The sequence below is a fragment of the Tachypleus tridentatus genome, chromosome 6 (genome assembly GCF_004210375.1).
Source record: "Tachypleus tridentatus isolate NWPU-2018 chromosome 6, ASM421037v1, whole genome shotgun sequence".
Classification (NCBI taxonomy): domain Eukaryota; kingdom Metazoa; phylum Arthropoda; class Merostomata; order Xiphosura; family Limulidae; genus Tachypleus; species Tachypleus tridentatus.
The window spans coordinates 57,812,466-57,837,024 of NC_134830.1; the positions used below are offsets into that span (position 1 = coordinate 57,812,466).

Sequence of the window (24,559 nt, forward strand, 5' to 3'; positions counted from 1 at the left end):
GTAGCACAGATAGCTCTCAGATGTGTGGTTTTGAACAAAAGTCAACAAAAACTATATTCACTTGCATTGTGAAATTATAGGTGGGGGAACTGTTCTACTTTGATTTGTATGGCCTGGTGGTTAAGGCATTTGAATCGTAATCTGAGGGTCTTGGGTTTGAATTTCTGTTGCACCAAACATGCTCGCCATTTCAGCAGTGGGGCATCATAATGTGATAGTCAATCCAACTATTCATTGGTAAAAGAGTAGCCCAAGAGTTGGTGGTGGGTGGTGATGACTAGCTGCCTTCCCTCTAGTCTTATACTGCTAAATTAGGGATAGCTAGTGCAGATAGCCCTTGTGTAGCTTTGCACAAAATACAAACCAAACCAAACCAAACTTTGATTCGTGTGTAGTTTATTTTTATTGTAATGTTAAATAAAGAAAATAAAAAATGATACCATGTGTAATTAGTCATTGAAAGAAGATAGTTGAAATTTGGCTTTTGAACAGAGGTTTTTTTTGTAGGAAACCAGTGATTGTTTTATATTAATTTACATACTGAATGGTTAATTTGTATAAGTTCGTTTATAGTTTCATGAGTTAGCTTGTAATTGTTTTTTTTTTTTTAAACAAGAAAGTCAGTAGAAATACATTTGTTTTCACATGTTTTGTTTACTTTAACTGAAAGTCCCAAAAATATTTCTGTTTCACAAGTTTTAAGTAACTGACACATTTATATGTTGTAAATTGTTGCAATCATTTTAATTATTCTGTTTTAGAAAGGTTTTTTAATTCAAGTGTGTGTAAAGAAGATAATGGACAATGGAAATTCTTCAAATTCCTACTGTATAGTGAATAAATTATTGATTCAAATCACACATATTTACTCCTGAAATAATGAAAACCTTTTCTTGTTGAGTTTGAACTCGTGCTGTTAACAAGATGTGTGAATCAAAACATCTGAATGTGATACCATATAGGTCTTTTACTTATAAATACTTCACCCACCCAGTTTCCATATGACTTACAGTCTTGGTTCATCACTTTTATTTTCTATTTATCGTTAATGATTCTTCTCTTGCAGTTTATATTTGGTTTTGGATCTGGTAGATTTGGACATTTCCCTTTCCATACTAAAAGGGATATTAAAGTTATACTTCATGTTACAACAGGTTTTTACTCTCTTCTCTGTGTGATGCCATAGGAAACAGGAGACTGGTCATAGGTATTCCTTATTTCTATATGGAACCAATGTGAATCTTATGACAGTTCCTTTTAAGTTTTTGAAGGATGAAATTCCATGTGACTTGTATACATGTACTGATTCACCCATTTTCATTTTTCACACGTTTAATTGATCTTTCACACTTGTTCCGTATCGACTGTTGTTTATAAGTGGATGATTAAAGGATTCTTTCTCCGTAGCTGCTCCATACTGAATTGTTCTGGGTAAGAGTGTTTTCAACTCTAGGTCTCAGCTTGTGTTCATTTAAAATTTTGTGTTAATACCTTTTATTTCTTCATCTTTCTCATGGGGTATTATGATTTGATAATGGTAACTTCTCTTTCAGTGATGGATATCCCTTTCTTATATTTTTATGTCAAGAAATTTGGGTTATTCCATATGTTCTTGTTATCCTACTACCATGTTTTTGTAGTCACAGGTACTTTGACAGAATAGGAACCAAAGAAAATATTGCTTTGGTTTCTATGTTTGTTTGTGTTTTTGTAACTATGTTCTATTAATATCATATTTTTCTCTAAGCTAGTATTTAGTTGGTTGTTCTTATAATTTGGCCATCCTCTGCTTGATGATTTGGTGACCATTGTGTATCTTTATCTGATGCTTTACTGATTTCCAGTTTTATCTTCTATACTGCTGGATGCTTTGAACCTATTAGGAGAATATCAAAAGAAAATGTACCATATTCATCTTTTGTTTTGGATATTGACCAAGAAAAGTTAGTGTCATTGTTCAGTTCTTTTTTCTAAAGCTGGCCTATTTTACCATCATTTTCACTCTTTGGGGAATTCTCTTCCATTACTTTTGCTACTTTTTTCACACTGATGTTTGTCCTCTATAGCCTCATGACTAGCTATTTTGCTGTCTTTATTAGTGGCGTTTGCTTCTCCTTTTGATAGATTGATTGTTTTCAAATTCTTGCAGCATTATTCTTTAACACATTAGCTCCCACACAACCCACTCATAGGATGTGATAGTCTTCCAGTAAGACCCACATGATCCACTGGTGAGTCGTGCTTTTATTTTATTTTTGAAGGACTATTTATTGGCTGGGACACAATGACTACATATGCACTTTTCCTAAAATAGTAATTGTAAAATGACTAGTGGAACCCTGGAAAGTGTTGACAAAACAAAATAAGATTGGGAAGCAACGTGTTAATGGTATGTCAGTAGTGTTGGTCTCTCTATTGGGTTTCATGACTGTGGCATGGATTTTATCTTTCTCAAACTCATTCACAGTTGGTTTTGTATGCTTCTCATATATCTCTTTGATGATTAGAGCTTGTCCATTCCTCCTGTAAGCTATAAAATTAGTCTCTTGGTCACTTTCTGTTGCCACAAAAGTTTTGTGCCTCTGCCATCCCTATTTCCAGTTATTTTTGAGACGTGATCCTAAGTTGCAGTTAAGTGGTGTTTAGTTGACTCGCTACTCTTTTTGTACATGTTTATTTAATTCACATTTCCCAGAAGATTTTTTTTACTAGTTTCAGGTTGGAAATGTTCATACATTTTTGTCATTGATGTTTATTTTACCCTTTTTTTGTTTCTAGGAAGGATCTTTATTTATATCTAGAACCAGCCTTTCCTACTTAAGACTTGAGTTATAAGAGACAGTTAGTACTGTTATTTTCTGTTTTTCCCTACTTTTCAAGAACGGAATCTTTTAATGGGAGCCACTGTTGGTTGTTTATATTTTATAATGATTTTTGTTCCATGGATCTTGCTACGTGTACTTTAATGAATTGGTTTGTGCAACTGATTCATCTTTTTTTGCTCTCATTAACGCAGTGGTATTTAAATCTCTAATAACAGAGATTCAATAACTCTAATGGGTGGAATGCAGATGGTTCATTGTGTAGATTTGCTTAACAACAAATATTGTTTCTTATTTACTCTTTTTATAATATTCCCAACCACATTTAATGTGAATTTCAGGCTACATTTCACAATATTTGCCATTTGTCAATGTTTTCAGTTTCATGGTATCAATACTGTTTAGGAAAATTGCACAAGTGGACAGAGGTTATTGCATAACTTTTGGATATTTTTGCTTTATCAGATCACTATATCTTTGGTTTTGGAATTCTTTATATTCCCTAGAGCTACTGTGTAGGCTCAGTGGAATCTGTTTTTGTATTTTATGTTCAACACCCATGGTGAGTCATCTCCAAGGTGTTTGGGATTGTGAATAAGTAAGTTTGACTTCCAGACAAACAGTACAAAACAGTAAAGATACAGTAATAAAATACAGTGTCTTCTTTTCTATTAAAAGTCTGTATTCACATTGATTTGCCCAGTTAGGACACTCATGTTTGAACCAAGTAACCCAAGTATTGCCATGCCCCCCAACACCCCCTCTTCACACATGTAGAGGTATCTGGAGTAGAGATATTTGTAATAAAATACATATATCTCAGTATATAGATGTGTATGTGTGTTTATTAAAAAGAAGTTGTAACTCCAACAAGTTATATATACCTCTGTGTTAGTCCTAGACATAATCAGTCTTCTGTGATGAATCTTCATCCTGAAGGAACTTTGAATGATTACTTCAGCACAGCCTCTTCTTGCATATCTATTTATATTGATTTGGAAGTGGACTAAGAGTGCTACATAGTGGCTGATGATTCCTCAGCAGATATCTTTCCCACTTACACAAACTCATCTTTATGTGGTATTAGCAGCATTACTGGATGTCTTTGATTTGACCAGCATAGGGTTCATACATTGTTTTATGCCTTGATGTCCCCATTTTAAAGTCTTTGCATTATTGAGCTCTTTTTGGGTCTGGGTTCTATTCTGACCCTTCTTTGTTACAATGTTTTAATTTCATTGTCCAGGTAAATTCCCTTTGTGCTTCTTGCTGTGGTCCATTAGTGTTCCCACATCCTTTACAGTGTGGATATTCTAGCTTTCCTTATATCAGATGTAAATTCTACCTGATTTGAAGTCCACATTTTTTGGCATTAAAGTCTGTTTCAAGCAAACAGTTTCCCACAACCAGTTTTTTGCTACAATTACACTATTCAAACAGACCCAACTGAGGGTTGGAAACAAAACTTATGAAAGATCCATTAATGCCTGTACAATAAGTCATGGAGAGTAGAGTATTATAAGTAACATATATGGTATTCAAATGTGTAAAGGAAGTTTGGAAATTTTGAGTCGTATATATTGTGTTCAGACTTAACGAGAAAAGACTTTCAATATAGACCTTTATGTGCATGATGTCACACACACATCACCAGCAAGTGAAAATTAAACATTGCTATTTTAGATATGTAACAGACAGACAATCTAGCAATCAGAATGAAGTTGCTGGTATTGTAATTTGGGATCAAGTGTTTGAAATGATAGTTAGCTGTGCAGCAGTTAGTGGTACAAACAGTTAGACAAAGAATTTGAAGTTATTGTTGTATAGGTTTTCAAAAGATCCATTATGTAGAGTTAAATGGACTGTGGCAGTAAAACATACAGACCCTAACAACATTGACAAGGGTTGGAAACCATCATTATGTCACAGACTATACATTTCCCATTTTATATTGGTAATACTTGTGTATATAATGTATCTTGTCACAGTTATGTTGTATGGGTATTGATAAAGTCTGTATCTTGTATGTATTTAGCACTTTCTGTAATTTCTGTATTATGATATGAGCATGTACAAGCAGTACTGGGTGGTAGGTTCCAGTGGGCTGTAATAATGGTTTATCAGAAATGTGGCTTGTGAAGACAGGTGGTCTTAAAACCAGGTCTTTTTCTGTGTGAAATATATTGTAATGTGTACTGAACAAAGTGGTCTTATAAGACAGGAGGGTTTAAAATACAATATAGTATGATGCAGTATATTAGATTGTTACTTTACCACTGATAGAATGTAAAAATAGGCTTGGTCACTAAAATTGACTTTGATTTACCCTAAAGTAAACTTTGTAGTTGATCATCATGCACATTTTCTGTAGTCTGCCATTGTTTGCCCAGCTGGCCATGAAATACTTGGAAGCATGAAGGTTTTTATTGGTCTTGAACTGTTTTATAGTGTAAAAAAGGATGCAGTCAGGATTAAGTAATTTACAATATCTATTTTCAATACTTGTGGAACTTTAGGATTGGTTTGTGGGCATATGTCAGGTCCTCCATTTGTATTGTTGACTAATTTACTGACATCTAGTGAAATTGTCATTAATGACAGGATGGAATAAGGATCTGTCACATCAAAACTGACTTTTATGTACTTTTTTTCATATCTTGACTTGCATAATTTGTCTAATTTGCTAGTAAATTCATGAAAAGTGAATAGAGAACTAGGTGATTGTGTAGAAAAGTCCAGGTTTTCACAGATAATGTTTATGTCCAATATGACTGCGAATTATTGCCAAGTTTCCTTCAGCCATGTTTCAGTTGTAAATACTTGTTTTAAGTTAATTTCAGTTCTAAAAATGTAAAATCTGTCCAGTTGTTGGAATGTCTAAATTAAAATATCTTAACAACCTCAGTTACCATCCTGATGACTTTTGTTTATAGATATCATTTATGAAACACTGCTACATGAAACTTTGTCTATTTTTTCTAACTATATCTAAAGCATAACACTTTCTGGTCATTTTTCTCTCTCTAATTTAATTATCTGTTATTGATTTTCAGTTGTAGACTGAACAATTTGGTTTCTGACATTAAATTATATGAACAAAAATTGTGCTGATTCTTAAAGCTCATTCTAAGATGTTATCTTATTGTTATGATAACTGAAGTAAAAATATATCTTGAAAAGTACTATATTTCTAACTTTTGTAATTTACACTCTTTGCAGTCACAACTATCACACCTAATTTGGGAGTAATGATGTACGATGACTTCAGACAGGTACGGTCCTCTCTGCTCACTCAGAGTAGTTGAAATGGTATTTTGATTAAGCAATCATAATGTGGTGAAATATATTTAATTATATGTTTGTTCTAAACTGTTCTAATGGCAGACCTCATGAATGAAACATTTCAGATTACTTTTAAAAACTTAAATGACTTAATAGGAATACAAAGAGAATTACTTATTTTTTTCAATTTAATTTCACAACTTGAGAAGGCCTAGAAAAATCAGTAACATATTTACTCGTGGAATATTCAAAACTGTTTGCCTTTCCTGTATTAATATTTTCCTTTTTCTGGCCTGAATTGAATACCTTTTTTCTTATCTGTACTTACCCTATTTTAAAGTGTAGGAAACTAATGTAGGACACTTGTACAAGATGGCACCAAGTGTTTGCTCCCCCCCTTTAGTAACTTTATCTCTCTGTATATGAACTTGGCTACTTTGACCAACCTTGCAACCATGAAGGTATGTATATACAGTATAACATTTAATGTAGTCAGTGTGCCTTCATGCATTTGGCAAGCTTGTGGTAAACAAGTTGTTTTTGTAGACATAAAATCAGGTTTTGAAGTTTTGTTTTTCCTCTTAAACATTTGTCTGTGAATTCATGGTGTCAAAGTGTGGCTCAGGCTATGACTAATTTGAGTACAAAGTATTTTCATGTTAAGATGAAAATAATGTTTTTCCATTTTACAGTTTTAAGATTTCATTTGCATAATTTCAAGGATATCCTGAATAAATATCAAAAGTTATTTTCAATCAGACTTTATATTTTATCTGTTATTTTCTCTGACACTATATCAAGTTAGTAGATTTGAGCAACCACCAACAATAAAACAAACAACAACCCTAATTTTTTTTTCTGTTTACAATTATTGCAGATTATAACAGAAAATTAGTTATTTATCTTAAACATCTTTCGGTTTATAACAGTTTACATTTATTTTTTATTTCATCTTATTGTTCTTTGAGCCTTGTTCAATTAATAATCCTACCACACAAGCTGTCAATCACCCGAAAAATGTTCAACTCGACTTACAGTATTGAATGGCATAATGCACAAGCTACTTGTCAACATGCCTTGTGGAGAAATATTTTTATTTTTTCATTGTTCAACCTAATCTTATCTAACTCAATAAGTTTCAAATTTTTACATTTTAATTAATTTTATAACAATAGATAAATGTAGACAGAAAAACAAATTTAGTACTAACAGTTGAACTACTGTACTTTTGCAGTTATTACTAATAACTAATACTTTTTTATTTATTTGAAATATGCACTTAAGAACACAATATGTCACATACAAAGCAAATAATGTTCTATAACTATCATAATTTAACTGGATTTATAACTGAGGCATAAGCGTTGTAAAATTATGCTTCCAGCTGTTCACGTTGAACTTGGCAATAACAGTTTTGAATACGTAGATGAAATAACTTAAAATCCTTTACTGAGAACGAGGTAAATTAAAACTTTGTCTTTTTATTGGTTATATATGTGATGTAACAGCAAAGATCAGGGATAATTATTTGGAATCTGTGAAAGAAAGGATGTGATAGGAGGACATAGCAAGTGAATTTGACTTTCTGATTTCTATCTTCATAACCAAAGAAAGAGTGAAGGCTGGAACAACTGGATTATACTTTAGTAGTATTTATACTTTTATGAGAAATTTGCATTAAACTAGGTATGTCATAAAAGAATAAAAAAAAGTATGGGCAAGTCAGAGAAACTAAATGTCATGTTTCTCAAAAGAGAGAAAACTGAGTAATTATTTAAGTACTTCCTTTTGAAATTGAGATATTAGAATTTATATAATATTAAAACTTGATTTATTAACTGTTTAGATGCCAAGTTTATTCATATACATAAATAATATAATATTGGAATTAAGTTATAAATGCAGTCATTTAAAAAAGTCATGACAAGCACACATTACCTACCTGTGTCGAGAAAGTTAATATGTAAATCTTTAAAGTTTTTATATTTTCTTTCACTTCAGTTTGGACACAGAAAGTGACCACCTCTAACTTTTTTTTATCCTAGTTTTGCATGGAACCTGAATGCACTACTTGGCAGTTAGCCGCATTTTCTTGCAGGAAAAATGGCCCGTAACAGCCCTTAATAGAAAGCTATCTTTTCTGTCAGTGAATTAAGTAATAGCCTGAGGATGCCCCATGCATGGTTTGATGTTGGCCTAAGTTCAAGTGTGTGAGTTGTGGTTATAAGCAACCTGGCTCTCTTATGATTGTGTTTTTGATACTATTTAAAGCCACGATTTTCCCTGTAGCTAAACTTCGTTTAGTATACTTAGATATCTTTTTTGCTGAGATTTAGATATAACTGAATTCTTCTTAAACTCTTAACAACTTTTGTTTATTTGTCTTTGTCCCTCAGTGACTCAGCAATAAGTCCCAATATTTATAATGCTGAAAACCAGGTTTCGATACTAATTGTGAGTACAGCACACAATTGTGCAGTTCATGCTTAACATCAAACAAACTGTGTGTGTGTGTTTTTTTTTTTTTTCATTTTAGGTTTTGTGGTTTAATTTCACTTTGCAAGGGGAGAAAATACTAAACTGGTGAGAGGGCAGTCATTTAGGTTTCACTTCTCTTGTTTCTGTCATCAGTCTATACATGCATACATACACATTTAGCCTATTTTTTTGTTTGTTTGTTTGTGGACTGACTGTGTGGTATTAAAGATTGTTTTTGTGCACCCTCCATACTTTTTCACAATAAGATTAGTCACAGTTCAAGAGAGATAAACATACAACACACACTATAACTTGGCATTCTTTGTGCCTCAAGTTGAGGGACCCTACTGTTAACCTGTGATAAATCCACACACTGTGTGATATCATAGCAATACGGAAGTTAAAAAAAAGGAGGAAGCTTACATTGCTTTCGTCTTTTATCATGAAGGTGGTGATTCAGATGTTTATACATCACACTTCAAAGTCCATTTCTCATTCTCTTTGTTCAGTCATTTTGTAAAGGCCAAATTATGTACTTTATTCATACACTTCTATCTATTGTATGCATACCAAAAAACAGTATGGCATAATGTTTTGCCTACTTATCAGAGTAGGCCAACTTTGCTAACCAGCTTCTCATCAAAGTAGTCTAACTTGGATAACCAGCTTGGAAGTTGTATCAAAATCGTTTTCAGTTTTTTGTAGTGGTTTTATCTATTTAGATCTAAATCTGAATAATACTTCAATCAAAAGTAAAATGAATTAAACGTATTTCAGTGTGATGTAACTATACATTGTGTTAGCTTGGTCATTATCTATGGTTTTTTTGTTTTAGAAAGAAATATAATTGTTTGTTTCTCTTTAACAGTATTTTAATAGCTGAATAATAATTTTTGATTTGGAAATTTAAATAGATCCTTGAAAAATACTGGAATGTTTCTTCTTTTTTTGTCCTTTATATTGCCAGTATATTGTTACTATATTTACAAATAAATATTTGGTAGAAACACATGAAGATTTAACAGTATAACTTTGTTGTAATTTTATTAGTTCACCAGATATTTGGTTTCTCAGCAGTGGCATATTTAGGTATGGGCTAGAGGGGGCTCAGCTCCAGGGCCCATTCATAATTTTATTCTTTGTAAAATTACATGGGATGTAGGGCCCACAAAAATTATTAGCTCCAAGGCACATACACCCTTAAATCTGCCACTGTTTGTCAGTGCAGTGAGTGTGGATTGGTTTTTTACAATTTGTAAAATGTGTTACTGTGTTGCCCGTGTTTTTTTGTTTGCAAAATTCTTTCTCGACATTTTAATTATTATGTTATACTATGTCTGAAAAGAGTAACATTAACTAGTTGTACACTTATCAAGGTTATTGTATCAAGACTGACTTTATTTTTCTAGATCTCAGTAGCAGATCTGCCAGGACTTATAGAAGGAGCTCATAGGAATTATGGGATGGGCCACAAATTTTTAAAACACCTCTTAAGAACAAGACTGCTGATGTTTGTTGTGGACATTGGAGGTTTTCGTCTAAAGCCTCACTCACCATTCAGGTCAGCGTTGGAGACTATTTTTCTCCTGAATCAAGTAAGATATGTTCCACAGCAACCGAGTCACCTCTTGGCAAGGGTTATTTTTGATTTAGTTTAATTCTTTTCTACCTAACTAACTAAGATATAATTTACCTGAGCAAAATCATCTGGAGATTAGTGTACCAAATTTTCTGTATCCCTAGAGTTTAATCTCTTTCTTATGTGATTTTGTGCATGTGTGTGCGTGCGTTTGAGGGGGAGGGATGAGTAAAATTCATGAGTAATTCTGAAACAAGTTTTTCACTAACTTACTAGGATTGTTCTTCATTTAAGTTTATTATTATTTTCTCTCTCTCTTTTGTTACATTGGATTTCTTATAGATTAACTCTTTTATAACAGATCATGGATCAAAGGCCATGTCATCTCGTTTGTTGACTTGCATACAAATTTTGTTGAATGACTATTTTTATGAATTTATGTTAATACATTTGTTATGAACTTGTACATAATGATTCAAACTATTATTATGTACGAGTTAATTTCTTAATGTAACAGTATTAAAAGAAGACCCCAAAATATGGATTTTTGTGAATCAAGTGGTATGTTGAATGCAGCACTGGTTGAAATTGGATGTTTGTAATATTAAAATACAGTTTATAGTTTTCTATGAACAATGAACTTAAATTACTAATTATCAAGCTAGAATGTGACATAAGAACCTCGTATCTTTTTATTTTTCTGATGATATATGGCTTATGTACTGAATCAAAAACAGTGGCCCTATTCACTTCTCTACACTTTTGGAAATGGTCCCTTATACACACTTACTTCAATATATGGCTTGTGAATAACCAATTGACAGTTTAGAATGTCCCCTAGTGGTTTTCTCAGCAATTTTAATTTGTTAAAAAACTGCCATGTTCTTTCAAACCAAGATTTCAAGGTGGTAGGTTGTGTCTTTAGCCTGTTAGAAGTTTCTTTTTTTTTAAGACATAAATACAGGTTAGCTACTAAGTTTAATAAATTATGTATCTCAGAACAGCTGGTATGGGTATTAATATTGTTAATACTTGTACTAGCTGTCTCCTGAGATACATTTTACTCAAGTGGATTTCTTGTCATCACAAATTTCTTGATAAATTATAGTAAATTTTATGGTATTGACAGAGTAATTTATGATTTTTGGTTGTTCAATTTTATATATAAAGCTACAAAAATATTTGACCTTCCTAGATCATCTTCAACTTAAGAAAGAGAGAGTTTGCAAGTAACCATTGCCAGAAACATGTCTTTGAGATGAGAGTATAAATGGTTTAATAACTTGTTTCTAAATAGTAATAACCTATATACAAATATAATGTATAATAATTGAAATATGGCTATATATTACAAAATACTAGTCCACTAAAACATAGCCAAAGCAGGGTTACTTTGTAAAGACTTAAGGCTAGTTTTATACTGTTGATATGGTAACACTAGTGCAAATGCACTGCATCAGTTCAAGTTATGTAATATTAGTTAGGCATGACTGGAAGGTCAGTACAATAAAATATATATATTGTGTGTGTGTGTGTGTGTGTAATGTTATAAGACTTAAGCTACTTAGAGTAAACATTTGCATTTGTGTGTTATAATATGTAGTTATTCTAGTATGAAAAAAGCATAATTTATATTTATTTCATAATTTTTTATGGTGGTTATGAGGTCAGTCAGTTGACAGGCCCCACATAGTTAAGAGTATAGAAAATAATATAAAATATAAAGTCTTACTGAAAACAAATGTTTGAAATGTATTTAGGAGGTTTTAGAGATTACATGTATAATATTTAAGATTTTGGGGACAAAGAATATTTTATTTAATCAAAACATGAAATCTCTTCACACTCCAACAGACTTGATATTTTCATGAACATATCTTTAGTTAAAAGTATTTTATTAAAGAATCTGATTTTTTTGTGTCCAAAAACTTGTCATCTATATTAAAGTCTACCAAATTTTGTGAACGCATAATACTACATCAAAAGTTAGAGTATAAATACTTAACATGTGCAAATGTGTATATGAACTAATCTATATTATACTGAGCCCATTGCAAAAGAATGGCTCTGAGTTAGGTTTTTTGCAAGTACAAACTTTTAACTCGTATCTCTGTCATCTATTGACAGATTTGAGATCTAATTAAAGTTTCAAACTCAGGAGATCAAACTCTTTCAATTCATATGTTTGACTATGCCCAAGATCTCATAGATTAATTTATTCTAGCTCTGCCTAAAAGAATTTCAAGTACCATGTCTACTAAAGAATCTACTCTTGTTTTTACATGAGATTTATTATGGGTGCATAAATTTATTGAGATTAGTAACTGCCTAGTTAAAGTCTGGATAAACTTACAGGTCTTATAATTAATGTTTGAAAAGTATCAGATTGCAAGTTGATGGTATAGATTTGCTAGTAAAACTTAGAAGACTTTGTTTAATTGGTTGCAATGGCAATTAGCATATTGGCCAGCCAGCTAGACTACCATCATTTAGCGTCTGAGTGCAGTTTTGATGGTAGAATGGTTAGAAATACTGTGCCCAAGCAGTTGCTCACCAAACATAACAAAACACTGACATATAAATTACGTTTTTTTTTTGTTTCATTTATTTGTAAGTTGTCCACGATTAATACACACTTCAAGCCTTTTGGTGAAGCAACAGAAGCCAAATTCTAAATTTTAAAAATAACTTGTTGTTGTTGTTTTTGTCAGGTGAGGATGGCTAACAATATAGTGGAGTAGTGGAATTTGTCAATCATGTGCTTATAATTTTAAATTTATCAGTTTTAACCCACATTTTACTTTTGTAGAAACACTGTCACATGTAATTAAAATGAGTTTTGAGATCCAAATATCTTTGAAAATAAAGCCTGACACAGAACACTTATACATATGAGTAGGATATATACATATTTATGAATATAAATAAATAATTATTAATTAATACAAATTTTCAGTTAGTTTTATAGCAGAATGATGTTGCTAATAACAGTCCTGAATTTGCTAGTCTGAGGGATTAACAACTTTCTAGAGCCTTCAGAAGTTAAAGTTCAGACCTGGCTTATGGTACTCCTTAATTTACTTTAACCCATTTTTTACATGAGATATATTTTTGGAATTCCATGAAAATTAAAAGGGATGTTTTCTCTAGACTCTGTTTAATCTTTTCCATCCATAGTATTAGTATTTTTGACAAGAATTTTGTGGTAATTGCTAAATAAACATTCTTAAGTACCCAACATTTGTTAAAAGAACTTGTAAGACACATGCATGGAAGAGTACAGATGTGTTAAACAGTGATATAATTGAAAATACAAATTAATAAACTTATTTCAAAATAATTTTACAATGTTTTAATTTTTAAGGATTCTGCTTAAATATCTGGTGAAAATAAGTGTCATATTTAGTGATTAATAGTTTACTGTTCACCTGTTAAGATCATGAGGGAACCCCTCCAACACCTTACAGTTTTATATAAGCAAGTGTAGTGGGGAAGATGTTGTTGTAGTAAAGTTAAAAGCCTGTTATTATTAGTGAGTTAATTCCTCAATAGATTAGTATCAAGTTACAGACTTACAATCATAAAATCCAGGGTTTGCATTACTGTGGTGTGCAGCTTTATGCTAGAAAAGTAAAAGAAATCAGTTTAATTCAAAAGAGGCTGGCCCTGGCCCAGTGTTTCATGTGCCAGACCAGTAAATCCAAGGTTCCATGGTTTGCTTGCAAATGCCATAAAATTGTGCTCCACAATTTGTGGCTGTGGATGTCTAACTTATAAGAACCATAATAAAAAAATATGACTGTTCAGATAGAGTAGCCCAAGAGGTAGTAGTGTGTTTTGTTGAATAACTAGCAGTCTTCCCCTTAGTCTTTAAATTTGCGATTAAGGATGACTAGCACAGATAGTACAAAAATCTGAATAAAAAACATATGTAGGAAAATTAGAAATATTGAATATTCTATATAACATTATTTAACTTGATCCTTCTTTATAATTGTCTTTTATTGTTTGAAAAGTTACAAACTATTTTTTAACTATTGCGAGCTACCAGTGTTCTATCATGGTTACAGATGTTCACTACAAAAATAAATTCTTTCTTAGGAGCTTGAGTTATATAAAGAAGACTTACTTCTGAAACCTGCCATCCTAGCTATAACAAAAATGGACACAAAGGATGCAGAAAATAAGTTTCAGAAGTTAAAAGATGAAATCAACTATTATAAAGGTAAATTTCTAAAATTAGAAAATAGAGTTCAATGTACTTTTCAAAATTAGGAACATAGTAAAATGATATGTTTTATTGCCATTATAATTGCCATTATTTGCAATTCATATATCTAACTTGTTTATTTTTTTAAATAACATGAACTTAATATTACATGTTTTTGGTTAGTTTAACTGATTTTTTGCAGTAGAGTTAGTGTTATCCTGAAGACTAGAATCTTATTAAAAAGCTACAGCATATGTTTAGAGAATTCATAACTTGGCAATAGCAATTGACTTTGAGGTTTGTATACAAAGGAAACATATGTTGTCCTTAAAGTATTCTTGTAAAACATTGACCAAAGTAAAAGTGATCTTATTTAATTTTATTTTGTAATATCTTAAGTTTCGTAATTCAAAACAGTTATCATGTGTGGACAGTTTTAATCTTTACCTGCTTGATGAGTACTTGGTAATGATCTGATAAATACCTTATTATTCAAGCACTTTTAAAAGGTGGATATGTCTACTTCAAGAGCAAACTGTTTGTCCCTGAAAAAGAAAGATCCACTTCTTGAAATTGCTCATATTACAGAGTATTTATCATTCTGAGTAACGATCTGACCTATATTAAAGAAAATTTAAAGACATACTGTAATATTATGAGAGAGAACCAGTTTTAATTGTTCATTATCATCTGTAAATTCCATTAAGCATAAGAGAAACATTACAGACCTTGAAGGCAGGATAATAGAAACATTTGATTTTATTAATCTTTTCCTGAAATTCTTATTGATAAAACTAACAAGTGTCTTTTTATCAACAATTTCAAGATCTTTTAGTAATTCTGTGCCAGTAAGTACAGAATTGTCTGTGACAATGCTACTGTTTCACACTAAAATCTGTGCAGGCCATCTATTTTTTTACTTGATAATAAATAGATTTGTGCTGTTTGGTCAACATGACTTCCAACTGATACAAGAAATTCCAGTGAGAGTTCACTTCAGTCTGTAAGCTGCAGATTTATATTTGTTTGGATTAGAAGTTTCATACACTACAAACCATACTAAAAAACATTGGTAAATCTTTATGCAAGAAGCACATTTGTAGATATATTGATGGGATTCTTATTCTTAATAAGAAAATTTTTAAATAAACTGCAGCAATTTGTTCACTATGGCTCACTCTAGAAGTCCCTTAGTAGTACAATGGTATGTCTGAAGATTTACAACATTAGAATGGTTTTCATACTCATGGGAAGCAGAGCATACAGTTACGACAGAAAGTGTTCATACCCCTGCATCATGAGTAGTTTTTTCCTCATAACTTAAAAAAGTATCACGATTAGGATAATGAACATATAGTATACTATAAATATTATACTAACACACATCTACATAAAGTTTTATGTAAATTGAACGACAAATAAACTGTTTATAAACAAATAACCAAACATAGGAGGGGCAGAAAGTGTTCGTGCATCTACTTTAATGGTCAGTTGTGTAGCCTTTCAGGTGAATTATTCTCCTCATAGCCCTCCATGATTACTTGACAGTACTTGACTGGTATGTTCTTCCATTCTTCTTTACAGAGGCCTCCAACTCTTTCAAGTTTTTTGGATGACGCTGATGAACCCTGGTCTTCAACTCATGCCAAACGTTTTCAATTGGGTTGAGATCAGGTGACTGCAATGGCCACTCCAAAATGCATATATGGTTCCTCTGCAACCAGGATTGCACATATTTCGATGTGTGCTTAGGGTCGTTCATTGTTATGTTGGAAGATCCAACGACGCCCAAGCCGCAAGTTCCTAGCATCATTCTTGATATAAGTGCCTAATATATCAACGTACTCTTCTTTTTTCATGATTCCATTGATGCGGGTGAAGGCTGCCTACACCAGAAGAGCTGAAGGAACCCCATAGCATGATCGAGCCACCTCCGTGTTTAACTATGGGGACTGTGTTCTTTGGAAGATTTCGTTTCCCCTTCTTATGGAAAATATTGCGAACATCATTGTGGCTGAAAAGCTCAATTTTAGTCCTGGTTGACCAAAGAATACTCTTCCAATAGGTAAAGGGGTTATCTACATGCTTTCTTGCATACCTCAATCATACTTCTAAATGAACAGGCTTTAAATATGGAGTTCTACAAAGACGGCATGCTTTGAATCCAGAAGAGCGTAACACGTTCGTAACTGTAGAGGTGCTTACTTCAACCCCAGTTTCTGTATATTATTACATGTTAAACGAGGGTTCCTACTAACTTCTCTGAGAACCTTCCTTTTGGTTCTCTCTGGAATTTTGGCGGGGCATCTGGAACGAGGGAGGTTAGCAGTTGATCCTGTAAGCTTAAACTTGCCAATTATGCTTTGAACAGTAGATTTCGGCACATTAAGTTGTGTAGCAATACCAGAAAGAGACACATGAGACTTGTATTTTACAATAATTTGGTTTTTTAAATCACTGGACAGTTGTTTCTTGTTCGCCATGATGACCAAGCAGATAATGACGGAGACGACACTAAATTGCCGGAAGTACATGTTTCACTGGTTAAATTCCAATAATTATGAACCCAGTGTCTAATTCTGGAATGTTATAATGTAGTTTATTCACCAAACTAAACAAAATTTTTACGGGAATATCAGTTTTTTCACATGTTCTGAAATGTACGAACACTTTTTTGCTCTTCCTATTTTTGTTTATTTGTTTATAAACAGTTTATTTGTCGTTTAATTTACATAAAAATTTATGTAGATGTGTGTTAGTATAATGTATTATACGTCTATTAGCCTAATAATGATATTTTTAAGTTATGAGCAAAAAACTACTCGGGACACAGGGGTAAAAACACTTTCTGTCGTAATTGTAGATATCCCTTTGTATAGGTTTATGCTTAAATACAAAGGAAGAAACAAGCAGTTGCTCCAAAGAAAAGCTCTTTCCTAAAAACAAAGCAAAATATTTTGCAAATAAGTATAATTAATTTAACATTCAATTTGAAATTTTTTAATAAAATATATAACTATTGTTAGCTTGAGATACATGTATTTAGGATTAATTTAAATCTCCTTAACTGGATGAACTTAATCAGATGTTATTGGGATTATGGACAAAAGTATCATCAGCAGAGAGGGTATCCAGATGCTGAAAGAATAAAGTATAATCTTTATAAAATTCAACTTAAGAAAATTTTATTAAATTAGCTAGGCAGATTGCCAGATTAATTTTTTTAGTTTTGTCCTTGTTGTGAATTACCTAATCCTAGTAATGAGAAAATAAATATTATAGCATTTTAAAATTGATTAATCATTTCATTTTTTCTACTATTTGCTTACATTACGAGTTTTCTTGAAATGTAAAGTTAACCTACTGCTTAGTCTATAGTCCATAGAAAATGTACTTCTGAGCTATAGGTCTAGACAGAACTAAACCTGATGCCACATGAAATAGAACATTTAACTTTTAATTTCATGTAACTTATGAAAATGATATGTTCTATAAGAGCCCTGTTGAAACTGTAATGATTCTTTGATTAAATAATTTAAAGAAATAGTTTTTGGAGCATAGTAAGTGATTTTATATTTCCTACTAACAAAAACACATTAAACTTTTCTAGTACCGAAGTTCTAGTTCTTTTGGTATCGAAATACTTTTGTTGTATTGTTTCATTTAAAAAATGAGACACATGCAGTATTAAACCAAAAGAATTTCTTTAGAATGTCTACTAACTGCCTGTTTAGTGAGAAGGTGCTTTTAATTATGTTTTTTACATGTTCTTATTTTCATGAATTAATCCACACTACTATAATGCCTGCTTTTTCAGTTAACTTATGAGAGAGCTTCTGTTTTAAACAAAGAATAACTTTGTAATTAGCTCTTGTATATCCTGTTTCTTCAGGTGATACTGTCCTCTATAACACATCTTATTTTATAAGGTCTTTGCTTTATGGTATCATCTATAGAAGTAAAATAATTTGTAATAAAACAAAAAAAAACTTTTATGCATTTCATAAATAGACAGTTTTACATGTTACACAACTTGAATTTATAAGTTGTGTGTCCCTTTTTTTATTTCCTCATTAATTATGTGTGTGTGTTACAGGTCTTAATATTTGTGGGAGCATATGTCTGTTGTATTGAATATCCTCACTCAGCTATGAATCAAATATTTACCAGATATAATGAAGCAACAACAAAAGTTTATTGTGGCCCAGTATAAGGTTTGTGTTGTAAACTGTAAATATCTGATTAAACTTGCATATAAATGGCTTAATTTTCATCAAAATATCAATTGTAAGCATAAATTATGTTTTTCTTTCACTAACGAAAAATAATATGATCCCTGAAAAGTAGTCCGTGTTAAATAGTGTAGTAAGAGTAACAGTAAAATCTTGGTTTTGTGTATTTGTACATACATATTTCTTGAATACAGCACAATCTGGTCTTAAGTGCTGGTTTCATCTTGGCAGCAGACTGAAAGGGCTATATGTATTGGGATTACCTTTGAGAAAGTGGAAATCTGTGTTTTAGTGTGTTTTTGGAAAAGAAAAATTTAAATAATGATTCAAAGTTTTATTGCTGATGTGATTTTCTTCAAATTGTGTTATGGTTTTTGGTTTGTTTCTCTTTTGAGCCTTTATGAAATTTTGTCCTGTGATGTATTCAAGCCACTGAGTTAACATACTGTTGCACTTAAATAAACAAAGAACAAATGCGTTACAGTCAACTGTATTTTGTAAAGCTGTTTTGAACTCTGAAGAATGAAAATGTGTTAATAGAACTTTGTTCTCTTTTTATCTCCTTGAATTGTATATCTGTTTATTACAGTTTAATGGTCTTTTCTTACATAAATACTTTTAATGATGTCAAGTTTGTTAAGTTATGTGTTAGAATTACCTAATTTTGATTTCTTTTTTTTTTGCTAAGAGACAATTTTATGTATGTGTTACTGTTTATATGAATTTCAAGTAGATTCATTTACTTTTCATATATTATTGAGATTTACGTAAGTACAATGTTATCCGATCTTTATGAAATGGAAAAGTAAGAAAAGGTTAAGCGAATACTCATAAGCCACTAATGTTTTATTAAGCCATGTGATTACATCTGTTTTGAGCCAACAATTTTTGTTTAAAATACAGGTAAAATGTGATGAAATAACATTTCTGTGCTCATTATATTGACTGCTGAATTACAGTAATTAGTGTTCATGTTTTGTTGGTGCCTTTGTAGGCAGTTTCACAGTCAAACTTTATTTAATATGTTAAATGATTAACACTTCTTCCCCTATGCAGTTAAAGGCTCTTCATTTAAACTGTTTACACTTGATTGTTTGGTAAACAAAAATTGTACTAGGTGAGCATAGACAGTTAGTTATTTTAACAAATAGCTTAAGAAGAGAATAAAAACATTTAAACCAATTAGGTGTTGCTACAATCTTAAACCTTTTGTAAAATTTTTGAAGTTTGTAACTTTGCATAAAACTATGTTTCACATTATATTCAGTTGTATGGGTGACATGATTTACATCTCTACCATAGAGTACAAGCACAGCATATATATATCTTTTAATAAAAGCCTTGTAACTTCTATAAATTAAACTTTTATTTTGAGTTTAAATACACAATACTCTTTTCAGTTTAGCCCCTAGATGGCTCAGCAGTCAATCTCCCAGCTTACAGAGCTAAACTCTGGTTTTTGTACCTGCAATGGGCAGAGCACAGATAGCCCATTATGTATCAGGTCATCCCTTAAGTAATGTCTGATTTTGGGTTCAGAAAGAGAGAAAGGATTTCAAATACTTTTAATGTTATTTAATCAATAACGTATGTCCCATTATTATTGATTACTTCCTGCCAACAATTCACAAGCTTCTAAATGCTATTGATATAAAATTCTTGGGGTTTGGAGGAAAAGAATGTAGAGAAGGTGGTTTTGACATCTTCATGTGTTCCAAGCTGTTTTTCATCAAGATAGTTCTGCAAACTTTGGAATAGATGATAATCAGATGGGGCAAGGTCTGAAAAATAAGGAGGACATGGAAGTTTTTCCCAGTCTAGCTCTTCAATCTTTGCAGATGTAATCCTTGCTGTATGGGGCCATGCATTATTCTGGTGCAACACAACACCTTTATGATTGATCAAAGCAGGCCTCTTTTCTTTCAATGCAACATTAAAGTGCTCTAATTGTTTTCAGTATAAGTCTGATGTAATTGTTGCATTGAGTGGCAGCAGCTCAAAGTGAATTACACCAACAATATCCCACCCAATGCTTAACAAGACTTTCCTAGGGTGGAGATCCACTTGGGCTGTGCCTTAGCCAGTTACCTGCACTGATCCATTGTCTGCAGTGCTTAATATTTTTATAATATATACATTTTTCCTCTTCAACCACTAACCTGTCCAAAAAAAGGTGAGTTACGTTCACAAGAGTATAGAGAAGTGCAAATGTCCACTCTTGCTCTAAGGTTGGCTTCTGTCAAATCATGGGGGACCCATTTTCCAAGTTTTGAGACCTTTTCAGGCTGTTGCAGATGATGGTGAACTGTTTAATAGGTTGAATTAAGCTTCTGTGCTAGTTCTTCAACTGTTGCTGTGCAATCTTCATCAAGTTCAGCCAGTAGCAAAGCATCATTAAATTCAACAGGACGACCATAATATGCCATATCACTTAAGCCGTAGTCACCTGATCTGAACTTCTGAAATGACCTTTAACATTTTCTTTTATTGAGAGACTCTACACCATAAACATCTTGAATGTTTCATGTAGTTTCTGCTGTACTATTGACTTTTTTAAACTCGTAAAGCATTATATGCCAAATGTGCTCTTCAGACACAGCCATCTTCATAAGGGTTTATTTGATTAATGATCTGAAAAAGTGTGGTTGGGTTAGTTTCTTTCATTTGTCTGAACATTTTTATACACATCCTACTACATATTTCAGTCATTGAACCCTTCTACAAAGACAGAAATGATGATGCACTTTATGTATTAAATGTTTGGACATTACTTAAGGGATGACAAAATAAACAAAAAATTCCTTAAACATTGCTACCATCAGATACACTAGTGACATCAAACTCAGTAAGTACCTCAAACAGATCTATACTGTTCCACCTAATAAAATCAAATAACTTAATTATAAAACTTCTGTAAGAAAGACTTTAGAGTAGATAATCTACTGAAGTCATACACTGCATTAATTGTGTAAGCCTACTTTATCCATTACTCTTACAGCTGATGGTTTGGTAACTCTTTGAAAAATACAAAAAATTTGATTAAAACTTATTTTTTTGTTGGAAAATATAATTTTTGTTTATTTCAGAACATCCAGAGGAATTACCATGTGAGCTAAAGTCCAGACATTTTGTGGAATTTCATGATGTAATTCCTATTTGTGCTATGAAAGCAGTTAATGTTGTGCATCTTCGGCGTATCAGAGAAGTTATTGATTTTCATGTAGAGATAGAAACTTCCCAGAAAGCCAGTCAGTGCACTGATATAGCTATCCCTAAAAGTGTAAAAGAAGGTATTCAGTTTTTTTGATTCTATATTTATTATGTAAATACACTTGCATTAAGCTTGAGATAATAAAGAAATATCAATTCATTCATCTTCATTTGATTCTCTGGTTTGAAAAACTGCTAAAAATACATATTGACACTGTTTAACTAGCTTATGACTTTCATGGAATTTTCCCTCTTTTGTATAATTAATTTCTGTGAATGAAAATCCATACCTTATTGGAAAGGATGTTTTTCTTACATGGTTTTCATGCTTGGTTGATAAAGCTGATTTTTCAAAGTTTTCATTATGTTGAGAAATTGTATCTATTAATGGAAATCTTCCAATTCAGCTTGTCATCAGAAATGGTACTTGCATTAACGTTAATACAAGTACCACATCGAGGTACTGTGGTCTGTTATCTTCTTTTAGTTTTCTAATAGATTTAAGCTGATCTTGGTGATAATGTTTTTAAATACTGCCATGTAATCACCATTCATTTTTTTATTTACACATTAACAAAATATTAATTAGCTGTGTAACATCTGTGTAATTACAGAAAGGAATATAACACTTTAATGTATCATTACGTAGATGTGACTGTGGAGAACTGTTTTGTACATGGGTTATATACAATCAGCTACATATGAGAAGGATAGCTGTATGTGGTGTACAGTCAGTCAGATAGAAATTAGAAGAGTATGTTGCAATATGGTGTACATAGACAAATACATGGAAGTAGAATAGGGTAGTATTGCTTATATGTGATCAGAATAAGAAAATAATATATTTGGTGTGTATGTGTATATACCACTACAATTAGATTTAATTGACTAGAATAATTTGGTGTATAGCTACTATCTATAGAGTTAGATGTAAAAAAATAAATACCTTGGTATATAGCTACTAGCTGTACAGTTAGATGTAAGTAAGTACAATAGTTTGGTATATAGTTACTAGCTGTACGGTTAGATGCAAGTAAGTACAATACCTTGGTATACAGCTACTAACTGTACAGTTACGTGTAAGTAAATAGAATACCTTGGTATATAGTTACTAGCTGTCCAGTTAGGTGTAAATAAATAGAATACCTTGGTATATAGTTACTAGCTGTGAAGTTAAATGTAAGTAAATACAATACCTTGGTATATAGCTACTAGCTGTACAGTTAGATGTAAGTAAGTACAATACCTTGGTATATAGCTACTAGCTGTACAGTTAGATGTAAGTAAGTACAATACCTTGGTATACAGCTACTAACTGTACAGTTACGTGTAAGTAAATAGAATACCTTGGTATATAGTTACTAGCTGTCCAGTTAGGTGTAAATAAATAGAATACCTTGGTATATAGCTACTAGCTGTCCAGTTAAATGCAAGTAAATACAATACCTTGGTATATAGCTACTAACTGTACAGTTATGTGTAAGTAAATAGAATACCTTGGTATATAGTTACTAGCTGTGAAGTTAAATGTAAGTAAATACAATACCTTGGTATATAGCTACTAACTGTACAGTGAGATGTAAGCAAATAGAATACCTTGGTATATAACTACGAGCTGTCCAGTTAGGTGTAAATAAATAGAATACCTTGGTATATAGTTACTAGCTGTGAAGTTAGGTGTAAATAAATAGAATACCTTGGTATATAGTTACTAGCTGTGAAGTTAGGTGTAAATAAATAGAATACCTTGGTATATAGTTACTAGCTGTGAAGTTAAATGTAAGCAAATAGAATACCTTGGTATATAACTACGAGCTGTACAGGTAGGTGTAAGTAAATAAATACCTTGGTATATAGTTACTAGCTGTGTGGTTAGATGTAAGTAAATATAACACCTTGATATATAGCTACTATTGTTAGATGTGCAGTATTGTACAAAAGTAAAAAGTTATATTTGAGGTTTCTTTTAAAGAACAGTGGAAGGTAAAATACAGGTGAAACATCAAAATTTTATTAATTTTCATAGTTAGTACAACACAAACTCAGTGGAAGTGCTTCAGTTCAGGAAACAGTTAATGTTTTGAGTGTTCCCCTTTTGATTTAATAATTGCAGACAGTCATTGTTGTAACATGTTTAATCAAAGTTTCCTTTGGGAATTTTACCCAAAGTGTTTCCAATACACTCACATGAAGTTTTTTTTTGAAGTAAATTTTGATTTGTTAAGTTTTTGATCTATCAAATTTCAGATCTGTTGAATTGGGTGGAGATTGGGGCTCTGTGGGGGCCATTGCATCATTTGAATGACTCCAGCAACTTCTTTCTTAGCTAAGTAATTTCTGCAAAGGTTGGATAAGTGTTTATCGTCATTATCTTCTTGGTAGTAGAATCCTTTTCCAACAATACACAAACCACTGGGTATACTGTGACGGATCAGTGTCTGATGATACTTGCACTGGTCAATTATTCCATTTGTTTTGCAAATATTTGCTGTCAACCCAGAAGAAAAATACCCTTAACCATCACACTGCCCCCACATGCTTCATGGTAGGTGTTATGCATTGAGGTAAGTATCTTTCACCTTTCTTCTGTTGGATGTACAACCTATACTTTGAATCAAATATTTCAAACTTTAACTCATCTGTCCATGGTGTTCTTTTATTGTCCAGTTTTTGTACTTCTGAACAAATTTCCATCTTTTGACAATATTTGGAGATCAAAGTAAAGAGTTCTTTAACTGTTTCATGA

General features: G+C 31.9%; 1 protein-coding gene across 1 annotated transcript in view; it reads left to right on the forward strand.

Annotated features, from left to right (window-relative positions):
- Positions 1 to 21,974, forward strand: part of LOC143252600 (GTP-binding protein 10) — a 30,204-nt gene extending 8,230 nt beyond the window's left edge. The window contains exons 6-9 of the mRNA XM_076504976.1: positions 6,042 to 6,094; positions 9,992 to 10,177; positions 14,263 to 14,386; positions 21,690 to 21,974. Coding sequence (XP_076361091.1) covers positions 6,042 to 6,094; positions 9,992 to 10,177; positions 14,263 to 14,386; positions 21,690 to 21,910 — 584 coding nt within the window. The 3' untranslated portion in view covers positions 21,911 to 21,974. The remainder of the gene's footprint in view (positions 1 to 6,041; positions 6,095 to 9,991; positions 10,178 to 14,262; positions 14,387 to 21,689) is intronic.
- Positions 21,975 to 24,559: the final 2,585 nt, after the last annotated feature.